This window comes from Mirounga angustirostris, unplaced genomic scaffold, assembly GCF_029215605.1.
Source record: "Mirounga angustirostris isolate CCGP_5_RB_7025 unplaced genomic scaffold, mMirAng1.0.hap1 SCAF_14, whole genome shotgun sequence".
NCBI lineage: Eukaryota > Metazoa > Chordata > Mammalia > Carnivora > Phocidae > Mirounga > Mirounga angustirostris.
Window position 1 is genome coordinate 84,059,672 of NW_026991722.1, and position 21,498 is coordinate 84,081,169.

A 21,498-nucleotide genomic window follows, 5' to 3' on the forward strand; every position below is an offset into this window, starting at 1 on the left:
GGATCCAAGTGATGACGTTGGTTGGATTAGCCAGGGGGCGGAGTGGGGCAGGTCTAGATGGTGTCCTCACGTTTCAGGATGTAACCTCTGCAAAGGTTCAGGATTTCTGGGAAAGCCAGAAGCCTAGCAAGATTGAGTCTGGCTCAGCCTGGGGGCCTGGCCCCAACTCTCACCAGCTGTGTGACCTCAGGCAAGTCTGTTCATCTCTGAGCCGGCGTTTTCTTGTCTATAGAAGTGAGGATAGAGGGTAGCATGGACTTCAGGGGCTCCCGAGGATCGCATGGGATGAAGTCAGGGCGCCACACACAGCCAGTGGCCATCACCCTGAGCATCTGGTCTGGACCCAAGCTGCCCACCGAGGCCTCTGTCCACACTCGGTGGTATGACTTCCTTGGAGGCGGCTGCACAAAGTCCCCCAAGGAGGGAAGTCAGCCTGATCAGGCAAAGGACTTGCAGCTGAGCTGATTGCCAATGCGCTAAACTCAGCATCATCAGCCGGCAGATAGCGACATGTGCTCATTTTTGAAATCCCGCTGAAAAGACCAAGTCCACCTGTGGTCTTCGGGATACAAACTCCTATCAGAGCTTTGTCTTCCTCGGATGGGGGCTTGCTCAAGATTTCAGCCCATGTAGGAGGCTGGTGAGCTGCGGCGGAATCACCCAGGGAGGCGGCCTGCCTTTTCTGGTCCCGAGAATAAGTCAAGGCCAAAGGGCTTCCTTTAAAAAATACTTTATTCCACACACCTCCTGGTGGGTTCCCCCACCCACCCTTCCTGGGTAGCAGCTAGTCATCGACTTCTCTTTCCCTCCAAAACCACAGGAGCCTCCCGCACTGGGAAACATTCAGGTCCCAATGCAGCACGGAGGTCTGCTCCCTCCCACAACGGGCCGCAGGATGGGGCAACAGCTCACTCATCTTTCTCCCACCCTCACTGCCGCCAGGACACTTTGCTTTGCCAGGGCTGTCATTGGCTGATGGCCCAACTGTATTTTGTCAACTCAGGCATCCTCAAGCATCCTGGCTTGCGGGGGCTTCCCTGGGCATCCTCGCTGGCCTCCGAACGGGTCCGGCATGACACGTGGTGTCCTCAGACAAACTGCCCGTCCCGGCATTGGCGGGGCGGGGGGGGGGGACGGCCGACTGCCCCCATTACTGGCACCGGGGGACCGAGGGACGGGGCCAGGAGGATAGCAGGTCTGACGTGGGGCAGCCTTCAGAGCCCAGTGCTGGAGTGCATGTCACAGAGGTTTCCCTGAGCAAATCGGTGCGGCCCTCATGGTCCAGTCCTTGAACATCCACAGCTCTGCCCTTTGGGGCTGGATCCGTCCACAGACATTGAGGCACCAGGTGAGTGACAGCAGAGGGGCTCTCCAGGGAGGGCCGTGGCAATCACAGCAGTGACACTCATGGCCGGGTGGCGGTTTTCCTTCTGCCTCTGTACTCTCCGACTGCCACGAGGGTGCATGCAGGGGGAGGGAAGGGACCGGCGGAGGGCTAGGAGCCACGCGGCAGCCGGGCAATTCTGCCCATTTACTGTCTCTCTCTCAAAAACAAAATCTCTAAGCATGGCCTACCAATGAGACGTTCCTGGCGACTCTCTAGGGGCCACTTGGTGAACGAGATACCATTTTATTCTCCTAAAAAATCATTCAAACCCTTTCCCAAGTGACTCGACAGCATCCGAATAAGCATCATTACAAAAATAGGGTTTTTGTTTTGTTTTTTTTCGTCTTGTCTCTGTACTTCTTTCCTTGGCCTATTTATTCTGCTGAAATATAGAAGATGTTTCCATCAAGAGTTGGTCTCAAGAGTAAAAAAATAAAAGATTCCATGATCGGATACAAAACAAGCCTGCAGGAACACCTGGGTCCCGCACGCCAGGCACCGGAAAGCAAAAGGAAACCGGGGTGTCTGGGCTCAGGTTGATTCGGTGATGCAGCAAAATGTGGTGTCTCAAGATACCAGAACAAACTTCCCAGCAATGGACAGGAAGCTATTTCTGTTTGGAAGGGGACACTCCTGAGCCTTTTATTGAGACAGGAGTGAGTGGGAGGCCAGCAGCCCTGCAGAAATGCCCAGGATTTTTTTTTTTTTTTAAAGCAAACCCCCAAGGTCCTGATGAGGCCTGCGGTAGGTGGGTCAGCATGGTTTCTCTTGCCCGTGGTCCTGCAAGTGGCGAGGTGGTGGGGGTCAGGTGGAGGCTGGGCTGTCCACAGTGGACAGGAGGTGAAGGACTTGGGCCCGCTCGGCTGGGCTGACGTGCTGGCTCATGTACACAATGCAGTCCCTGGCCACTTCAGGGTTGTCCTGCACCAGGCTGCGGTGGGAAGGGAGAGAGGGCTGGGGTCATTCCTGCCACTCAGCTCAGTGGGCCCTAGGGCAGGTCCCAAGAATCCCTGCACGGGGCCCGTGTCATGTTCCCGTGTGCGTGACAACCCAGAGCTCCCAAATCTCTTTGTGCTGTGGCCACCACGGGGGTGATGGTCCCGTGTGGCGGGAGGGCACACCACCTGGGGATGAGAACACCTCAGAGGACGGTGGACCCCGTCAGCCACTAGCTGTGTGACTGGACAGACAGCACGTCCCCGGAACCTCAGCATCATTCCCCAAATGGGGTCCCACGGGATCACCTAACCCACCTCACAGGGGACCCCGTCGGAATTGGGTGAGCAAATCCTTGGGGAAGGCTGATACCAAATGGGAGGCAGCAGCCGACAGCCTAGCGGGAAGGAATGTGGGTTCTCACAAATGCACTCTAGTTGGGGCGCCTGGGGGGCTCAGTCAGTGAAGCGGCTGCCTTCGGCTTCGGTCACGATCCTGGGGTTCTGGGATCGAGTCCACCATCGGGCTCCCTGCTTGGCGGGGGATCTGCTTCTCCCTCTCCCAATCCCCCCTGTTTGTGCATGCTCTCTAATAAATAAATAAAATCTTAAAAAAAAAAAAAGTGCTCTAGCTGTGACCTTGGGATGAGTCGCCCCATAGATTCCAGCAAGGAATACAGGCCTGAGCCTGAGGCCTGGGGACCACGCAGCCACTCTGGAGTCATGCGGCTGGAGGAAAATCCTGGCTCCCGCACTTGCCAAGAAGTCCAAGGGATGGGCAGGGGGGCGGGGTGGCCACTCACCCTCTGATGGCCTTGAGGACGGAGTCTCGCTTCAAGCACTTGATGTTCTCGCAGATGGTGGAGCGCAGGCCGTCCCCCGCCTGCCAATGCTCTTCCAGCCACTGTACCACCACCTGGTTGTTGTCCCACAGGTAGGCCTGGGGGAGGGGAGAGATGGACCCCACGCCCAGCAGTCTAGCTAGCCTCTGGCCCCCCGCGGCCCCTGCCCCGTCTCCACCCCGTCTCCACCCCAGGCCCACCTTGACGGCCCCCTCGGTCTCCACGAACCACCGGCGCAGCATGGACTGGATGTGCACGTGGCTCAGCTCGCTGCTGGCCTGCAGGATCTCCTGCTTGACCTGGTCCTCCAGAAGGAGACGGCGCAGGCGCCAGTACAAGAAGGTCCGTGAGGTCCTCCACTCCAGGATGTCCTGCGGATGAGCCCCAGGCCTGAGCCCTCCGGGAGGGCAGGGGGAGATGCACGGCACCATTGGGGCTGGGCCCCACACAAGGTGCAGGCTCTCCGATGGTTCCCATCTTACAGACCAGGCAGCTAAGGTTTTGGGGGGAGGTGGCAGAGGGGAGATGCCACCAGAACCCGACACTGGCTTACCAGAGGCATGCAGGGCTTAGGCTGTCTGGGGAGGGGAGCACCACACACAGGCTGGTAGGCTGACTCTAGGATAGCCTCTTGGGGGTGGTGCGATGGGGCGGGGCTTGGGACTGGCAGTGCTGGGTGAGTGCAGGGCAGGACCAACCAGTCCCAAATGTGGCCCAGCAGTTACAGACACACACACAGAGGTCAGACCGGTGGTTCCCAAACCTTGCTGCCTGTTGGAATCTCCTGGGGATTCGAAACCCTACTGATGCCAGGCTCCCCCCGCCCCACCCCATTTCATTAGTCTGGAGAGCCACCTGAGCCCTGAGATTTTTTTTTTTATAGCTCCCCAGGTGATTCTAACATGTGGCGTTCCCGCCCAGATCGCCTCCTGTTTGGAAGCCAGGTGACCTTAGGATGGCCCACTCATGCCCTGCCCCACAGCCGCAGGCTCTTACAGCGATGGCACCCTTCTCCAGCATGCAGATGGGCCTGTCGTGTAGGTCGGCGAACTGCACTGCCACCTGGTGGTAGATGGGCAGCAGCAGATCCTCCCGGGCCTTCAGCTGGCCCTCCAGGTCCTTGCGGTCCATGTCGGACAGCTCCGACATTCCTGTGGGCAAGGGCACAAACCAGGCTTTGCGGCAGAGGCCCACCACACTTGAATTCCGATCGTACCCCCCAATCCAGCTGCTCCTGCCATCTCAGGGAGGCACTCACAACAGAGAGACAGCATTGAGCCTGCGACTCTGCATGTGCCCCTTTAATCAGAAAGAACCACTGTGCTTTGCATATTGCAAAAGATAAGAAGGGAAGATTATAAACTCTGCCAATTTCACACCTTAGATGAAATAGACAAATTCTTTGAGCTCTGCCGAGAGGAAACAGATAGCCTCAATAGTCCTATATAGAATAAAGAGGAATTTGTAGCTAGAAACCTCCTACTGAAGATTTAAAGAAATAATGCCAGTTCAAAATTGGAAAATAAGAGAGAACACTTCACAACTCATTCTAAGAGATTGGCATTACCCTGATACCAAACCAAAGAAATTACACACACACACACACAGATAAATCTTGTGAAGAACACAGTTATAAAGATATTGCCATCCAATATGGACTTTTTTTTAAGAGAGTGAGAGAGCGAATGAGTTGGGGAGGAAGGGCAGAGGGAGAGGGAGAGAGAGAATCTCAAGTAGGCTCCGCAGTCAGGCTCCACAGTCAGATGTGGGACTCGATCTCACAACACTGAGATCAGGACCTGAGCCCAAATCAAGAGTCAGACGATGAACTGACTGAGCCACCCAGGTGCCCCCAATATGGGCTTTTAAAGAGAATTACATCTAAGGTTACAAGTGAAACAAAGCTATCACTCAAACAAAACTAGTAAAATATTTTGTCTGATGGAAAATTCTAAAAAGACATCTTGCTGTGAAAATGCTGATCTCCTTTACTGGCCCCAAATACTTCCATTTTTATATTTTGTATGTGTTGAGAAATACATACACTAAGGCATTAAACATTTTTTCTTAGCATTAAAGGGGTTGATTTTGCTACACGAGAACACTGAAAACATCTCACCATTTTTGTAGGTATGTTTCGGGATGTTTCACTTTGTTTTTACCAAACTAGAAACCTCTAGTAGTAAGCAGGCTGGGCTTCTCTTGCCCTCTGAGAGATGGTGCACTTCCAACCCTCTTACCAAGCTGTTCCACGAGCTTCTTGTAAACTGGGTCAATCCTTCTCATGGTCTTTATCAGATCTTTCTTTCGGTACTTAATCTCCACTGTTCCCTCCGGCTCCAGAATATTTGCCCTGAAAAAAGAAGAGGCAGGGGTGGAGATGTAGGAGATGCTCCCCAACAAGGGGGTGGAGGCAGGAGAGCCAGGAAATCTGGGTTGTGACTTCTTAGCTCTTTGACGGACTCACTCTGTGACTTGGGCAAGTCAGAGGGGACTCTCTGGTCATCTGCTTCTATATCCATAAAATGAGGGGCTGAGTCCACATTTTAAAATCAAGTTTTCTGAGCTCTGGAAGGCCCTTTCAGCTCTGAGAGCATATGACTTTCTCCAGAACAGCCTAGCCCTCCTGCTCTTCAGCCACAGTCCTTTATGACTCTCCTAATGTCTGTTCTCCCTGGGCCACGGTACTGTTTCTGATCTCCTTAAAGCTCATGGAGTCACAATATAGAGCTCCACATGGTCCAGTAGGAGCTGGCCTCCCATTTCAAGCCTCTCACTCACCCTTCAGACTGCCCCCCATCCTTTGATAGCTTGGAAGCCCTGAGGAATACTCCATGGAGCTCTGAGCTTCCTGGTGGCCAGAGTGAAAAGTTCATGATGACCCCATTCGAGGCTGCTTATGTCCTGAATATTCCTGGAGGTCTGACCTCAACAGCCCCCCATGAGAGTCTAGATGCACTGAAGGCAGGACACGTTTGGCTCATTTGCACATCACAATGTTTTATCATAATGCCTGGCACATAGTAGGTGCTCAATAAATCTTCACTGAATGAATGAACAAATGAATGAATGAATGAATTACAGGAGCAGAGGAAGCCTCTATCTTAGACAGAACTACTCCTGAGGTCTTTACATCCTATACACCATAGAGCAGAGTCTTCACTTGAAAGTCATTCAAACACTGTGTGGCAAGTTTTACTGTCATTATTCTTTCTGTAAACATTCCTGGGATGAATTCCTCCTCAAAAAAGCACCAAGGTTTCTTTCCCCTGAAGAACTGGTATCCTTTCATGCAAATATCAGTTCAGCCACTATTTTCTTTTTTTTTTTCTTTAAGATTGTGTTTATTTATTTAACAGAGAGAGACACAGCAAGAGAGGGAACGCAAGCAGGGGGAGTGGGAGAGGGAGAAGCAGGCTTCCCGCGGAGCAGGGAGCCCGATGTGGGGCTCGATCCCAGGACCCTGGGATCATGACCTGAGCTGAAGGCAGACGCTTAACGACTGAGCCACCCAGGCACCCCCAACCACTATTTTCCAACCACCCCCTAGCAATCAGGCATGGTGCCAGGCCCTGGGTTATAAAACTGAATAAAGCACGGCCCCTACAGGAACTCGTAGCTTTGGGAGAGAATCAGAGTCCAGGGGGAAGCAGATGACGGGTTTTATTTCCCTTTTCATCCTGGCTGCCAGGAACCTCAAGTGCTTTCCATCTTTCCTGATTTTTTGATTGCAAACTTCCTTGGGAAGCAGGTGAATATAAGTCATGAAAGAACAAACAACAGTTCTTCTGCCGTCTCCGGCTCCAGCCACTAACTCTACTGAGAAAAATCGTTTGTTTTAAGATTTTATTTATTTATTTGAGAGAGAGAACAGAAGTGGGCAAAGGGGCAGAGGGAGAAACAGACTCCCCGCGGAGCAGGGAGCCCGATGCGGGACTCGATCCGCAGGACTCTGGTATCACGACCTGAGCTGAAGGCAGACGCTTCACCGACTAAGCCACCCCGGCGCCCCCTTTCCTGAGAAAATCTACTTGTGCACTGGATGCTAGTTTCAGATTGGTAAAACTGGAGGCTCTCCATCCTTCAGAAACTCAGAATGCCAGGCGCCTGGGTGGCTCAGTCGGTGAAGAGTCTGCCTTCGGCTCAGGTCATGATCCCAGGGTCCTGGGGTCGAGCCCCATGTTAGGCTCCCTGCTCCGCGGGGAGTCTGCGTCTCCCTCTCCCTCTGCCCCTCCCCCCCGCTCGTGCTCTCTCTCTCAAATAAATAAAAATCTTAAAAAAAAGAAAACAAAAGAACTTCAATGCCCTGGCAATCCCTGGCCAGCAGCTTAAAGATGACAACGGGCTTTCAGGTCTGGGGGGGGAGAACAAGCCAAGGCTCAGCCAGGCTGAGGGTGACACACCCACCTGCTCTCCTTGTCTGCGTACAGTTCTATGCACAGGGGGTTGATGGAGGAGTCCATGACCACCCAGGAGCCCCCCCGGAGCTCCGCGTAGGGTGGGATGTAGGTCAGGATGGGCTGTTTGTACTGCCTGAGGCTGTCCACGATGTAGGCTCCAAACTTTAGCATCTGGTCGTACATGTCTGCAAAACAAAGCAGTCACCTGCTGAGGAGGCCGCAGGCCCCAGCACCTGTCCGCATGCCAAGCCCGCAGCGCTCATCATCCTGGGCATCCTGAGTAAGTGTTCAGCCGGGGTGCTTGGTGGCACCATGGAAAGAGCTCCGGGCTGGGAGTCAGGAGTGAGCCCAGGTACAGATGGCACCCTGACTGTCCATGTGACTTGGACATGTCACTCTCCCTGCCTGGGGCCTCAGTGTCCCCATCTGTAAAAGGAGGTGTAGGGCCATCCCAAGGATTCCTTCCAGTTCTGACTCTGGGATGCCCTTGCTGGTGACTGACCCCCCGCCCCCGGCCTTGTCCTGCTGGTTCCAGCACACAGACACCCTACCCAGCAATAACACAGGTCCTTGCCTCCTGCCCACACACAGTATGGCCCTTATTTTCCACCAAGACAGGGCCCTCCAAGTACCAGGCACCTTACATGGTTACAATGCAACAATAAAATCGGGCATCATCACATCAAGAGCTAACACCACGTACCAGCGATCAGCTCATCAAATCCTCACCTTGCACCTCTTGGGTTGGTCTTATTCTTAGCCCCTTCACAGGAGGGAAGTTCCCAGGGCCGCCCTCCTGGCCCTGCCCCTCACAGTGTGACCTCTGGAAAGTCACACCGGGAACCCTCAGTTCCTCATCTGTAAAATGGGAAGATGTGACCTCAACTGCTCCCGTCCTCAGGGCCATGGGGGTCTCAGCTAAGAGGATGACGGAGCCATCCAGAGTAGAACCGTAGCACCACCTTGAGGGGGCTTCCCTGCCCGGGGTGCTGACCCCGTAGCTTTAGGACACCCAGAGGAGAGGCAGCCTTACCTTTCATGCCACCGGAGAACCCCCTCCAGTTGGCAAAGATCATCAGCGGCAACTTCTCTCGGTTGAAATCGTTGATGGCCTGGGCCGTCTTGTAGGCCGAGTCTGGGAGCCACACCTGGCCCGCCTGCTGGATTATCTGAAACACAGAGTGGCCTGGATCAGACTCCTCTGTGCAAGAGCAGCAAGAGGACATGGGGACAGCCATCTGAGCCACACCCTAGAGGGCAAGCAATCTGATCTGTGTTGGCACCTACACCAGAGCCATGGGCTCACAGGGAGGGCTCAAAGCTCGTCTGCTAGGGGCCCTGCTTGCCTCCACGGGCTGCAGGTCCCTTCAGCCTCATTTTCAGGCTCAAAGGGGTGCCAAGTGCCAAGCTAGTCCTGGCCGCACCGAGTCCTAGGACCCACCCTCTGCCTTCTGAGCTCCTCCCAGTATGTGCCATGGCCCACCCTAGACACAGTGACAGGGATGGAGGCGGAAGGCAGGAAGGATTCCCAGGGACTTGTCACCCTCTGAAGAAGAAGAAAAACCGTGTGGGACCATTTTTGCCTCCCACAGAAACCGTGCTGGAGAAATGCGCCCCCATGGCCAAGGACTGGCCCCAGACCCTAGCATGCGACCACCCAGGACTCACTCTTGGTGGCTAAGCCAGCTGAAAGAGCAGTCCCAAATTCCCAGCCCCCTCACCTTGGCCTCTGAATCCAGGTTGGCAGGGTCCGCAGGCACCACCACCTCCACGGTCCGCGTCTCCACGGCAATCACTCCAACAGGGATCCCCCCTAGCCTGCGAGGCAGGCACGGGTCAGCCAGGCTGGGTCAGCCAGGCGACACCCACCTCCCCGCTGTGGATTCAGCGGTAGATGGGTCCTCCCAGCCCCGGCTGACATTCTGTGGGCATCCTGGGTACACGAGCACTCATGGCGGGGAGGGGGGCACACAGAAGACAGCACGGTTTTTACTCTGGCGGGTCATCTTCTTGGAGGGCATTCATTTGGAAGACTCCAAGCAATAAGAGCCTCCTCACAAGCGGGCAGGCTGGAAAGGTGCTATCGGCGCCCCTCTTGGGGCACCAGCTGTCGTGGTGATGGGGACGGTGGGGCCAGTGCAGGGACGGGAGCAGCGCCGTCCACTAGAACTTCCCGCAATGCTGCGCGCTCTCTGTCTTGTGCCATCCAGAACAGCAGCTGTGATGAGCCACTTCCTGTGGATGCTGAGCATCGGAAACGTGGCAAGTGCAGTGGAGGAACGGGACCTCTTTCAACGGTGGCCAGCAGCTCCCACATGGGGACGGGGCGCGTCTAGGCACCGAGGCACATTTGGAAAGGGTTGAGGGATGCTGAGCCTGAAGGAGCCTCTGCTCAGGGGGATTCTATGACAACAGTGATTGTCACTGCTTGTTACCTTGCTATGGGGCCGGCCCTGTGCTGGGCGCGACCCTGGGTTACTCTTGTTTACGCTCTCAATGACCCTACGAGGCAGGTGGAGGGAAAGTCTTTAAAGAAAGGAAGGGCGGGGCACCTGGGTGGCTCAGTTGGTTAAGCGACTGCCTTCGGCTCAGGTCATGATCCTGGAGTCCCAGGATCCAGTCCCGCATCAGGCTCCCTGCTCGGCAGGGAGTCTGCTTCTCCCTCTGACCCTCCTCCCTCTCATGTGCTCTCTCTCTCTCATTCTCTCTGTCTCAAATAAATAAAAAAAATTAAAAAAAAATCTTTTAAAGAAAGGAAGGGCTTCCGTGTGGAAGGGGGAGCCGATCTCATTTCAGGTTTTAAAAAAAATGTTTTTAAAATAAAACATTTATGGAAAAGTGAACCAGCTATTAATATGAGGCTTAGTATTTAGTATTTTAATACTTACTTATTGCCCAGGAGAGAAATAATAGCAACAACAAAGAGAGTACTAGCAGGTGCTACCACTTACGGAGCATATATGATTTTTTTTTTAAAGTAGGTTCCACGCCTGGCATGGAGCCCAATATGGGGCTTGAACTTGCGACCCTGAGATCAAGACCTGAGTGGAGATCGAGAGCTGGATGCTTCACCAACTGAGTCACCCAGGCACCTGCGTTTATGATATTGTAAGTGCTTAACATACATCATCACAACAGTCCTCTGGGGGTAGGATTATCATCCCCATCTTGCAGATGAGCATGTGGAGGCCCAGAGAGGGTGAGTGATACAGCTGGGCTTGACCTCAGATCTGACTCCAGAGCCGAACCCGTAGCAGCTACATAGTGCCGGGAATCTGAATGGTAAATTATAAGGATACTGCTTTGGGCTCCACATAGGAAGGATCTTGCAGGGAGCGGGACGTGTCTGGAAAGTTGAGAACTACACCACTGAGGAATGAGCTGCTCAGTTCTGGGAGCATTCAAGCATTTAAGCCATCCACCAGCTGCGTAGACAAGGGGGTTTCTGACCATGGCCCTCCTGAAATGGAATTCATAGTTGGCAGCGTCTGTGCAATTTTCTGGTGGGAGCATCCGGAGCCCTTCTGATTCCTAAAGGGACCCATGGCCCCCGTGGCTAGGGATCCCTGCCCCAGGGGCAGACACTAGGGGCCAGGGTGCTGGCCCTCAGCAACAAGCTGGCTGAGATGCCTACTAAGGCCATGGAAAATCCAGACTTTATGAAGAAGTTCATCATCCAGAAAACGATCCCCCAGATTGGTTGTTCTTTCAGAAAATCCCAAGGCCAGAAGGAAAGTGCTCTTGGGGGTCACCCGAGAGGAAAGGACCCCTGGCCTAGTGCCCGGGAATCCCGATACCCGGGGAGGCCAGGTGAGTGCAGGCTGCCCCGTCCTCAACGTTACCTTGCCCGTCCTGTCACCACGGTCTGGGCCCAAGGTGCCATGATTTCTTTGAAACTGCCATGGTCAAAGAAGCCACTCTGCCAGGATCCCTTCAGAGCTGTGGACAGGAGCACATAAGCCCAGGCTAAGGGGTTGGGTTGATGAGGGTCTCTGGGTCTGCACGGTGGGACAGACAACCTGGCCTTGACGCCCAAACACCTGTTTCTCCAGAAAACCATACAGATCCCAACCCCATCAAAAAACAAAACAAAATAACAACAAAAAAAATCCCCCCAAAACAGGGCTGCAGGAAATAGGCTAAGTCAGGAATTCAGCCCACTTGGAACATCTAACTCCATCAGCTCCTGTCAATGTCAAACACACGGAGATCCTAATCCCAAGGATGAGCCCAAGAAGCAAAGACAGTTGACAGGACACCTTCAAAAGGTGGGATTTGGGGAAGGGACTACCTGCCCTGAAAACCTCATCCTCAACATGCCAGATGCAGCCTTACAACATTTAACTGGGGGGCGGGGGGGCGCTGTCTCCCCCCAAAAGAGAGAGATGGAGACAGAGAAAAGGAGGGGAGGAGGGAGGACAGGATGATGTCAGCTGCAGCCATCCCCGGACAGGAAGCAGTGGCGTGTCCATCACAGGGTTCGGGCAAGGAGAAAGGAGCCAGGTGACAGGAGGGTCCCGAGCTGCCGGGGAGGGAAGCTGGGTGCCTGAACCCCAACAGCCTGACTCCAGTGTCTGCCTGGGGGCTGGCCTGACTTGATGGAGAAAATGGTCAGAAACAAGTTCGATATTTTATAATCAGGTTAAAGCTGCCCCCCTCGGTGCTCACAGGCAAGAAAGCCCAAGAGAAACACAAGACGGGCAAGCAGGCTGAGGGGCCTCCTGAGCCACGCAGCCGGCTGGACGGCCAGGCCGGTTTCTGACAGTGGCAGCATCTGAAATTACAGACCGGGGATTATGGGAACGGGGGCAGCTCAGCTTTCCTGTTCTGTCCTGGCTGCTCAGAATGTAACCATACGCCTCCCGGAGACAAACTGGCCCCTTTCAGAGAGAGGGAGGGACAGAGAGAATGTGTGTGTGCAAGCGGGAGTGTGCCCATCTCTACGTGTATGAAGAGGCGAGGTCGTCCGTCCCGGGTGAACCCCTGGAGGGCTACCTTAGTAAGGAGAGCCAAACAGAGAGCCAGAAAGAAAGAGGGAGAAGGGGGAGTAGTCTTCTCTTGGACACTCTGATGTCTGTATTGTCCACTCTGTAACCATGGGGCGGTTTGGGGGAGGGAGGCCATGCGCTGTGTTGCACTCCCCCTCCATCTACCAGCCCCAGAAACCAGAGGCTGTTTCCACCTCTTCTTGGTTAACAGCTCAGGAGAAGCACAGAGGAAAAAACCCCGCTCCCTCTGCTCCCTGCACATGGGATCTCAGGCGCACCCCTCTGGGACATGTGGCCCAGGATCCCTGCTTCTCTCTGAGTGTTCCTTTGTCCCAGGTGCAGGAAAGAAACCCAAGAGCCAGGTCTCAGGCAAAGCACTTTAGAACTTACTGGGGTGAGGCCTTCCTGCAAGCAGCCACCGGGGGTCATAGGGAGCCCTGGTCGGGAAGAATCCAACTTCTCTGTCAATGGGGTCCGTGGGTGTGATGATGGGGAGTGGGCTGTGATTATCCTAGAAAAGGAAACCAACTCTGTCTCCTTGTGCTTGTCAGTGATGCCTGCGATCTGCTTCTCTCCTCCAACCACGATTATGCCTGGTTACGCAGCAGAGCCCAGGCTGAACTAGCCAGTCATTACCAGGATGAGTAGCATTTGGTGCCGGGCTCTCAACATCATTGCCCTAAATCATGAGGGTAACAGCCTGGGGTATGTGCTCTTGTGATTCCCATTTCACCGATGAGGAAACTGAGGCTCAGAAAGATTAAGAGACTGGCCCAAGGTCTCCCTGCTAGGGAGGAGGGAGCCAGGAAGCAAATCCAGCCTGGCTGCAAAGCTCCAGGAGTCTCTATTGTTCAGTGTTATGTCTTCTGATGAGAGGCAACGCTATCCCTTTCCAAAGACATCCTTACAGTGGCATTAAAAAAAAAAAAAAAAGCGAACAACAGCCAGTACAGGGCTGGGTGTCAGAGAGGGAAGGAGGGAGGAGTAAAGAAAAATTAACCCTCGCCACAGTGACAGAGCTCCCTGTTTGCCAAACTCCCATGTTACCCAGCAAATGAACCTGATCACAACGTCTTCCCGACTCGAAGCCGCAGGGGGGTACCGCACCTTTGGCATGTAGGACAGCCACTCCAGGATGGTGTAAACGCCCTCGAAGTCATCTGGCACGGTGATGTGGGACACGCCGTTGTAATGCATGATCTGCACGCCGCCCAGCTGGTTGTTGGAGGTGTAAACCTCTCTGCCTAGGACCTGCTTTGACATGGCCTGCTTAGCAAGGGGCCCCCTCCAGCTCAGGCCCCTCCCATCCGTTTGGAAATCATCTCCCTCTGTGGTCCTCCACCTGCACACTGCAATGACCTGGGAGCTCTCAAAAGTCCTGCTGCCCAGGCTGCACCCAGATCCATTACAGCAGAATCTTTGGGGCTGGGGCACGGCATCAGTATTTTTTCCTTCAATTCCTAGGTAATTCCAACGTGCAGCCCAATGTGAGAGCCAGCGCGCCCACCAGATGACTTTGGTCTTCTCAAAAAAAGAAACCCCACCCCGTGTTTCTGATTCGGCAGGTTGGCACCGAGGCCTGAGAATCTGCATTCCTAACAGGTTCCCCGGTGAGGCTGATGCTGCTGGTCCGGGGAGCAGACTTTGAGAACTTCAGTGGGATTCTAGCAGACATTATATCACAGAGGCTTTATGGCCACAGGGGCGTATGTTTTAATACAGTGAAAACAGTAGAATACCAAACTCTACATTTACCCGGAGTCAGGTAGAGAGAAGACAAGAAGGAAATACAGCAAAATTTTAGTAGGAGCCAAATTACAGGGGGCGGGGCGGGGGGGGGGGCACGTCTCTTTCCAGTTTTCTGCAATATGTAATGCCATGTTAATAATTTTTAAACACTTAAATGTCAGTACACAAGAGAGTTCTACCGCAAGAGCCTAATATATTTTTTTTAATTTTTTTGGCTCAGGGCGCCTGGGTGGCTCAGTCGATTAAGCGGCTGCTTTTGGCTCAGGTCATGAGCCCAGGGTCCTGGGATCGAGGCCCGCGTCAGGCTCCTTGCTTAGCAGGGTGTCTGCTTCTCCCTCTCCCTCTGTCCCTCCCCCTGCTAGGGCTCGCTCTCTCTCTCTCTCAAATAAATAAAATCTTGAAAAAAATAAAATAATTTTTTTCGGCTCAGAAGACACTCAGATAAGTGCACATTGGAAAAAGAGCTAGAAGACGTCAGTAGGAAGGACACTGGTTTCATCCTGAGAAAACTGCCCCATCAGGGGACATGGGAATGTTAGACTGAGTCCCAGCACCCCCCATGGCGGCCCCCTTCCCACCCCCCGCCCCAAGCTCCTCCGCGGTCACCTTGTTGAGAGCACCAGCTCCCGTCAGGATGATGTGAGAGTTTTCCACCTGGATCACTCGCTGGCCCAGCCTCACCAAGTAGGCCCCGATCCCCACGGCTCGGCAGGTCACCTGCAGAGACAGGGGCCCCTTTGAATTCCCGAGGCAGACCAGGAACCCACGGGGCATGTGGAAGCTACAGTCGGGCCACCGGCAACCTGACTGGTGACCAACCACCACGGGCACAAGCCAGGTCTTCGGGCTCACCGGACCCTGGCTTCCAGAAAGAATGTGGTGAACAAAGAAGAGTGTGGTGAGGACAGACAACAGACACAGAATGTTCTGGTTCTTGCTTCATCCAAGGCCTAGCTCTTTTTTTTTTTTTTTTTAAGATTTTTTTATTTATTTGCTAGAGAGGGAATGAGAGACAGAGAGCATGAGAGGGAGGAGGATTAGAGGTAGAAGCAGGCTTCCCGCCGAGCAGGGAGCCCGATGCGGGACTCGATCCCGGGACTCCAAGATCATGACCTGAGCTGAAGGTAGTCGCTTAACCAACTGAGCCACCCAGGCGCCCCCAAGGCCTAGCTCTTATATGTAGCTCTTCTGAGCCACGGCGGCCTCTCACACAACCAAAGGACATCTAGGAGCTGGGGCAAAACGTGAAATTGGAGTAAGGTCGCTACCGAGGTAAGGGCACTGCGCCAATGTCAACGTCTTGGTCTTGCTAATGTACTGTGGTTACGTAGGATGCCGTCATGGGGGAAGCTGAGTGAGGGGGACAGGGGACCTCTCTACACTGTCTTGTAACTTCTGGTGGGTCTTAAACTATTTCAAAATTATATATATGTACCATATATATAATTATATATGATACAGATAAAACATCTATTTTGGAATAAATAAAAATAAACATGTTTATAGATATTAAAATAAAAATATGATTTTTGGAATATAAAAAATATACAATATATAAATTATTTATATATATATCTAAAGGTATATATTTTTTATTTTGAAATATATATAAGTGATATCTAGAAAACAAGCCTAAGGAAGACACCCATGGCCAGCATTTTCCACCTCGGAAACTGATGATCCAACACTGAATGTAAAGATAAGGTCTCGAGGGCGCCTGGGTGGCTCAGTTGGTTAAGCGACTGCCTTCGGCTCAGGTCATGATCCTGGAGTCCCTGGATCGAGTCCCGCATCGGGCTCCCTGCTCAGCAGGGAGTCTGCTTCTCCCTCTGACCCTCCCCCATCTCATGTGCTCTCTCTCTCATTCTCTCTCTCTCAAATAAATAAATAAAATCTTAAAAAAAAAAAAAGATAAGGTCTCGAATGACAGTCTACCATGAAAGGGTAGTAGTACGACTAGAAACAGCAAATATTTCTGAAAAGGCCAAGGGAGGGAGGGGGGAGATATTCCTTTAGTACCAATTAAAATCAGATAAAAATTCTGCTAAATACTCAGTTCTTTTTTTTTTTTTTAATTTAAATTCTAGTTAGTTAACATATAGTGCAATGTTGGTTTCCGGAGTAGAATTCAGTGATTCATCACTTACATACAACACCCAGTGCTCATCATAACAAGTGCCCTCTGTAATCCCCATCCCCCATCTAGCCCATCCCCCACCCACTTCCCTCCATCAACTCTCAGTTTGTTCTCTATCATTAAGAGTCTCTATGGTTTGTTTCCCTGTCTCTTCTTTTTCTTTTCCCCCTTCCCATATGTTCATCTGTTTTCTTTCTTAAATTACACGAGTGAGATCATATGGTATTTTTCTTTCTCTAACTTATTTCGCTTAGCATTATACTCTCTGGCTCCATCCACGTCATTGCAAATGGCAAGATTCTTTTTGATGGCTGAGTAATATTCCATTGTATAAATACACCACATCTTCTTTATCCACTTATCAGTCAATGCACATTTGGGCTCTTTCCATAGCTTGACTATTGTTGATAATGCTGCTATAAACATTGGGTGCATGTGCCCCTTCGAATCTGTATTTTTGTCTTCTTTGGGTAAATACCTTGTAATGCAGTTGCTGGGTCATAGGGTAGCTCTAGTTTTAACTTTTTGAGGAACCTCCAAACTTCTGCAGAGTGGCTGCACCAGTTTGCATTCCCACCAACAGTGCAAGAGGGTCCCCCTTTCTCCACATCCTCGCCAACACCTGTTCCTTGTGTTGATTTTAGCCCTCCTGACAGGTGTGAGGTGGTATCTCATCATGGTTTTGATTTGCATTTCTCTGATGATGAGTGATGTTGAACATCTTTTCATGTGCCTGTTGGCCATTTGGATGTCTTCTTTGGAAAAGTGTCTATTCATGTCTTCTGCCCTTTCTTAACTGGATTATTTGTTTTTTGGGTGTTGAACTTGGTAAGTTCTTTATACATAAAGATACCCTTTACCAGGTATGTTGTTTGCAAATAACTTCTCCCATTCTGTAGGCTGCCTTTTAGTTTTGTTGATTGTTTTCTTCACTCTGCAGAAGCTTTTTATCTTGATGAAGTCCCAATAGTTCATTTTTGCTTTTGTTTCCCTTGCCTCCGGCGACATGTCTAGTAAGAAGTTGCTGCAGCCGAAGTCAAAGAGGTTGCTGCCTGTGTTCTCCTCTAGGATTTTGATGGTTTCCTGTCTCACATTTAGGTCTTTCATCCATTTTGAATTTATTTTTTTAATTAATTTATTTTTTTTTAATGTGCATATCTTAAATGTTTGGTCTCATGTATTTATCTTTTTTTTTTTAAGGATTTTATTTATTTATTTGAGAGAGAAAGAATGAGAGACAGAGAGTATGAGAGGGAAGAGGATCAGAGGGAGAAGCAGACTCCCTGCTGAGCAGGGAGCCCGATGCGGGACTCGATCCCAGGACTCCAGGATCATGACCTGAGCTGAAGGCAGTCGCTTAACCAACTGAGCCACCCAGGCGCCCCTTGAATTTATTTTTGTGTATGGTGTGAGAAAGTGGTCCAGTTTCATTCTTTTGCATGTGGCTGTCTAGTTTTCCCAGTACGATTTGTTCAAGAGACTGTCTTTTTTCCTTCGGATATTCTTTCCCGCTTTGTCAAAGATTTGTTGACAAGTTGCGGGCCCATTTCTGGGTTCTTTATTCTGTTCCATTGATCTCTGTGTCCGTTTTTCTGCCAGTACCAGACTGTCCAGATGACTACAGCTTTGTAATAAGAGCTTGAAATCTGGAATCGTGATGCCTCCAGTTTTGTTTTTCTTTTTCAGGATTGCTTTCGCTATTCAGGGTCTTTACAGATTTTAGGACTATTTGTTCTAACTCTGTGAAAAATGCTGGTAGTATTTTGATAGGGATTGCATTAAATGTGTAGATTGCTTTGAGTAGTATGGACATTTTAACAATGTTCGTACTTTTAATCCATGAGCATGGAATGCTTTTCCATTTCTTTGTGTCCTCTTCAATTTCTTTCCTAAGTGTTGTATAGTTTTCAGAGCACAGATCTTTTTACCTCTTTATTTAGGTTCATTCCTAGGTATCTTATTGTCTTTGGTGCAATTGCAAATGGGATCCATTCCTTGATTTCTTTTTCTGCTGCATTGGTATTAGTGTAAATATTCAGTATCTTTTAAGTAAGAGGAGATAGGACCATGATTCAAACACATCAACTATAAAAAGATACATTTTCCAGGTGCCTGGGTGGCTCAGATGGTTAAGCATCTGCCTTTGGCTCAGGTCATGATCCCGGGGTACTGGGATCGAGTCCCGCATCGGGCTCCCTGCTCGGCGGGGAGCCTGCCTCTCTCTCTCTCTCTGTCTCTTATGAATAAATAAATAAAATCTTTAAAAAAAAAAGATACATTTTCCAATAATTGTTAAATATAACTGTGAAGCAGGTTTCAAGGATATTAAAGAATTGCCACTGATGTTGATAGGTGTAATAATAGTACTATGATTCTGTAAAAAAAAGCGGTGTGTGTGGGGGTCTTTATCTAGTAAAGATCCACACTGCGGCATCCACAGATGGTAAGACAGGACAGGGGACTTGCTTTAAAATATCCACAAAGAGGGGCACCTGGGTGGCGTAGTCAGTTAAGTGTCCGACTCTCGGTTTCAGCTCACGTCGTGATCTCGGTCATGAGATTGAGCCTCATGTCAGCGTTGGCGCTCAGCGCGGAGTCCACTTGAATTTCTCTCTCCTTCTCCCTCTGCCCCTGCCCCCCTGCACTCTCTCTTTCTCTCTCTCCCTCTCTCTAAAATAAATAAATAAATCTTAAAAAAAAAAAAATTATCCCCAAACCGGAGAGCCGAGGGACCAAGGACGCAGGAATGGCTACATGTTGATAATCACCGGAGCTGCATGATGAGCACATGGGGCTCCTTCCTTCTGTGACCACTTTAAAGATTCCATGAGAGAAAGTTGAAAAGGAAATAAAATAGGAGACTCACCAAGCTGATGGTGACAATCTCTTCGTAAGCCAGGGAGGACTCCCCCGCAATCATGCCGGAGCCCCTGAGATTCTCTACGCCCACACCACTCTCCTTCCCGATGATATCCGTGATGACATACCTTCAGGAACCAAACACGGGTTCAAGACCGAGCTCTAGCCCAGAAAAATTCAAAGCTGACGTGCTTCCCCAGGACCCAGGGCAGGAGGGACAAGTAAGGTGAGGGAATAGAAGGTGGTAAAGCAGCCAGAGGTGAAATGAAAGCAGGGGTCTAAGACCCTCACAACTGACCCTGAAGTTTCTAGAAGGACAAGTGCAGCATCCATAATTATCACCCTTCCCACCGAAGATGTCAGCTTATTTGGAGGCTGTCCTAATGAAATGTCACCCCCACCCTACATGCCTCCATAAACAATCTAGAATAGAGTTTGGTCTACAGAGAGATGGGGAAATTCCCAATCAATCACTCAAGATTCTACGGCCACAGGAGTGTGAGACACTGTACGGCCTAACCCCTGTTAGAGATTCACAAGGCACCGCAGCAGTAAAGGTTCTGACAAGGTCTGCAGTAAAGACTCTTGTTAGATCCTATTTAAACCCAGGGTTTCTCAATTTACTTGACTATGGAAATGGTTCTCCACCACCGCCCACAACGTATCACCAACTAATGTTCCAGAAAACCTAGCCTGGTAATTTCTGATTCTGTCAACTTCATTTAAAAAAAACAAACAAACCCACAGCATCCCCTAGAAAAGAGAGCTGGTAGGCTTAGACTTCCTCACGGAGCAGACCCCTGCCCTGCCTACACTTTCCCAGCTTGCCAAATCGCTGCTGCATCAGCTAGGCTAATTTGGTCCTAAATCTGAGCTTGCAGCTCCAGGGACACCATGGCGATCCAATCTAATTCTTCCTGTGTGAGGTACTATTTTTGTGAAAGCCATGACTCACTTTGGGATGGCAAGGATGGGCTCACCCTGAAGAAAGCCCCAGCTGTCTTAGTCATCAATGTCCAGAAAGCTCAGGGGTCCCACTGTACAAATACCACCACCCCATTTGAAAACATCACCCACAAGCCCGGAGGCAAAGGGGGGGACTGCCCATTAGTAGCTGAAATCAACCTGAGGCAAAACGAAGGAGCTACATGATAAATTACTTACCTGGATTCTCCGTCTTCCTCGATGTGTTTACAATGGACAGAGTTCAGGGAGCTGATTGTGGTGTAGTCTTGGGGCGTTAGGTACAAGTATTTAAATCCCTTAAAAAAAAAAAAAAGACACCAGTGAAGCTATGAATCCAGTCCCCTGCACTAGACAGTACTGTTTTTGAAAAAAAATGTTAACCCTGTAGGGGCGGATGTTAATAACGAATTAACAATGTGTTAACAGCACAGTTAACATGTCCGACGTTAATTCCGTATCAGTAACAGCTACAAACTGAAGGTCTGATCGGTGCCAAGAGCCTTCCGCTCATCCTTACACACGATCTCCCGTTTTTCCTGCTCCGAATCAGTTCCTCAATCACCCTTCCATCCCTGCTCCCCTAAGGGATCTGTTCTGACTTGTTTCCCTTTCACCAGCTCCCTCCACGAAACTGTATTCTATAGTTTATGTACTATGTGTATGTATGCATTACGTATACACGTGTGTGTATATGCATGTGTGTGTACATATGTATATATGCTTTTTACATGAAAAGAATAATTCTTGGGCGCCTGGGTGGCTCAGTTGGTTGGGCGGCTGCCTTCAGCTCAGGTCATGATCCTGGAGTCCCTGGATCGAGTCCCGCATCGGGCTCCCGGCTCGGCGGGGAGCCTGCTTCTCCCTCTAACCCTCCCCCCTCTCATGTACTCTCTCTCTTTCTCAAATAAATAAAATAAAATAAGATAAAAAGAAAAACCTCAAAATTAAAAAAAAAAAGAATAATTCTTGCCCTCTTTGGCGGGGGCAATATCACTACCTAGAGACTGCATGCTCTAACTGCAGAAAATCTCTGTCCCCTGCCTTTCCACATCATAAAATATGACCTCTTCTCTCGTTCTTCACGTGTTTTATTGTGGCTAGTGTCTCTACATCTCCTGGATGATTTCGGAGAATTCTCTGAGGCCAGAAACTGTGTCTTATTCACCTTTGCCTCCTCAGTGTACGCCGCATTCAGGGGACACTCTGGATATATGAGCTCAGCGTGTACAAACTTC

At 50.8% G+C, this 21,498-nt stretch overlaps 1 protein-coding gene across 4 annotated transcripts in view; it reads right to left on the minus strand.

Annotated features, from left to right (window-relative positions):
• Positions 1–714: 714 nt before the first annotated feature.
• Positions 715–21,498, minus strand: part of ACACB (acetyl-CoA carboxylase beta) — a 123,538-nt gene continuing 102,754 nt past the window's right edge. For all 4 annotated transcript variants that reach the window (XM_064578534.1, XM_064578533.1, XM_045887467.3 and 1 more), the window contains 14 exons: positions 20,462–20,559; positions 19,305–19,425; positions 14,908–15,018; positions 13,660–13,803; positions 12,943–13,063; positions 11,407–11,503; positions 9,286–9,382; positions 8,598–8,733; positions 7,572–7,749; positions 5,405–5,517; positions 4,161–4,315; positions 3,365–3,535; positions 3,126–3,262; positions 715–2,318 (listed from right to left, as the gene is read on the minus strand). In XM_064578534.1, coding sequence (XP_064434604.1) covers positions 2,192–2,318; positions 3,126–3,262; positions 3,365–3,535; positions 4,161–4,315; positions 5,405–5,517; positions 7,572–7,749; positions 8,598–8,733; positions 9,286–9,382; positions 11,407–11,503; positions 12,943–13,063; positions 13,660–13,803; positions 14,908–15,018; positions 19,305–19,425; positions 20,462–20,559 — 1,806 coding nt within the window. In that variant the 3' untranslated portion in view covers positions 715–2,191. The remainder of the gene's footprint in view (positions 2,319–3,125; positions 3,263–3,364; positions 3,536–4,160; positions 4,316–5,404; positions 5,518–7,571; positions 7,750–8,597; positions 8,734–9,285; positions 9,383–11,406; positions 11,504–12,942; positions 13,064–13,659; positions 13,804–14,907; positions 15,019–19,304; positions 19,426–20,461; positions 20,560–21,498) is intronic.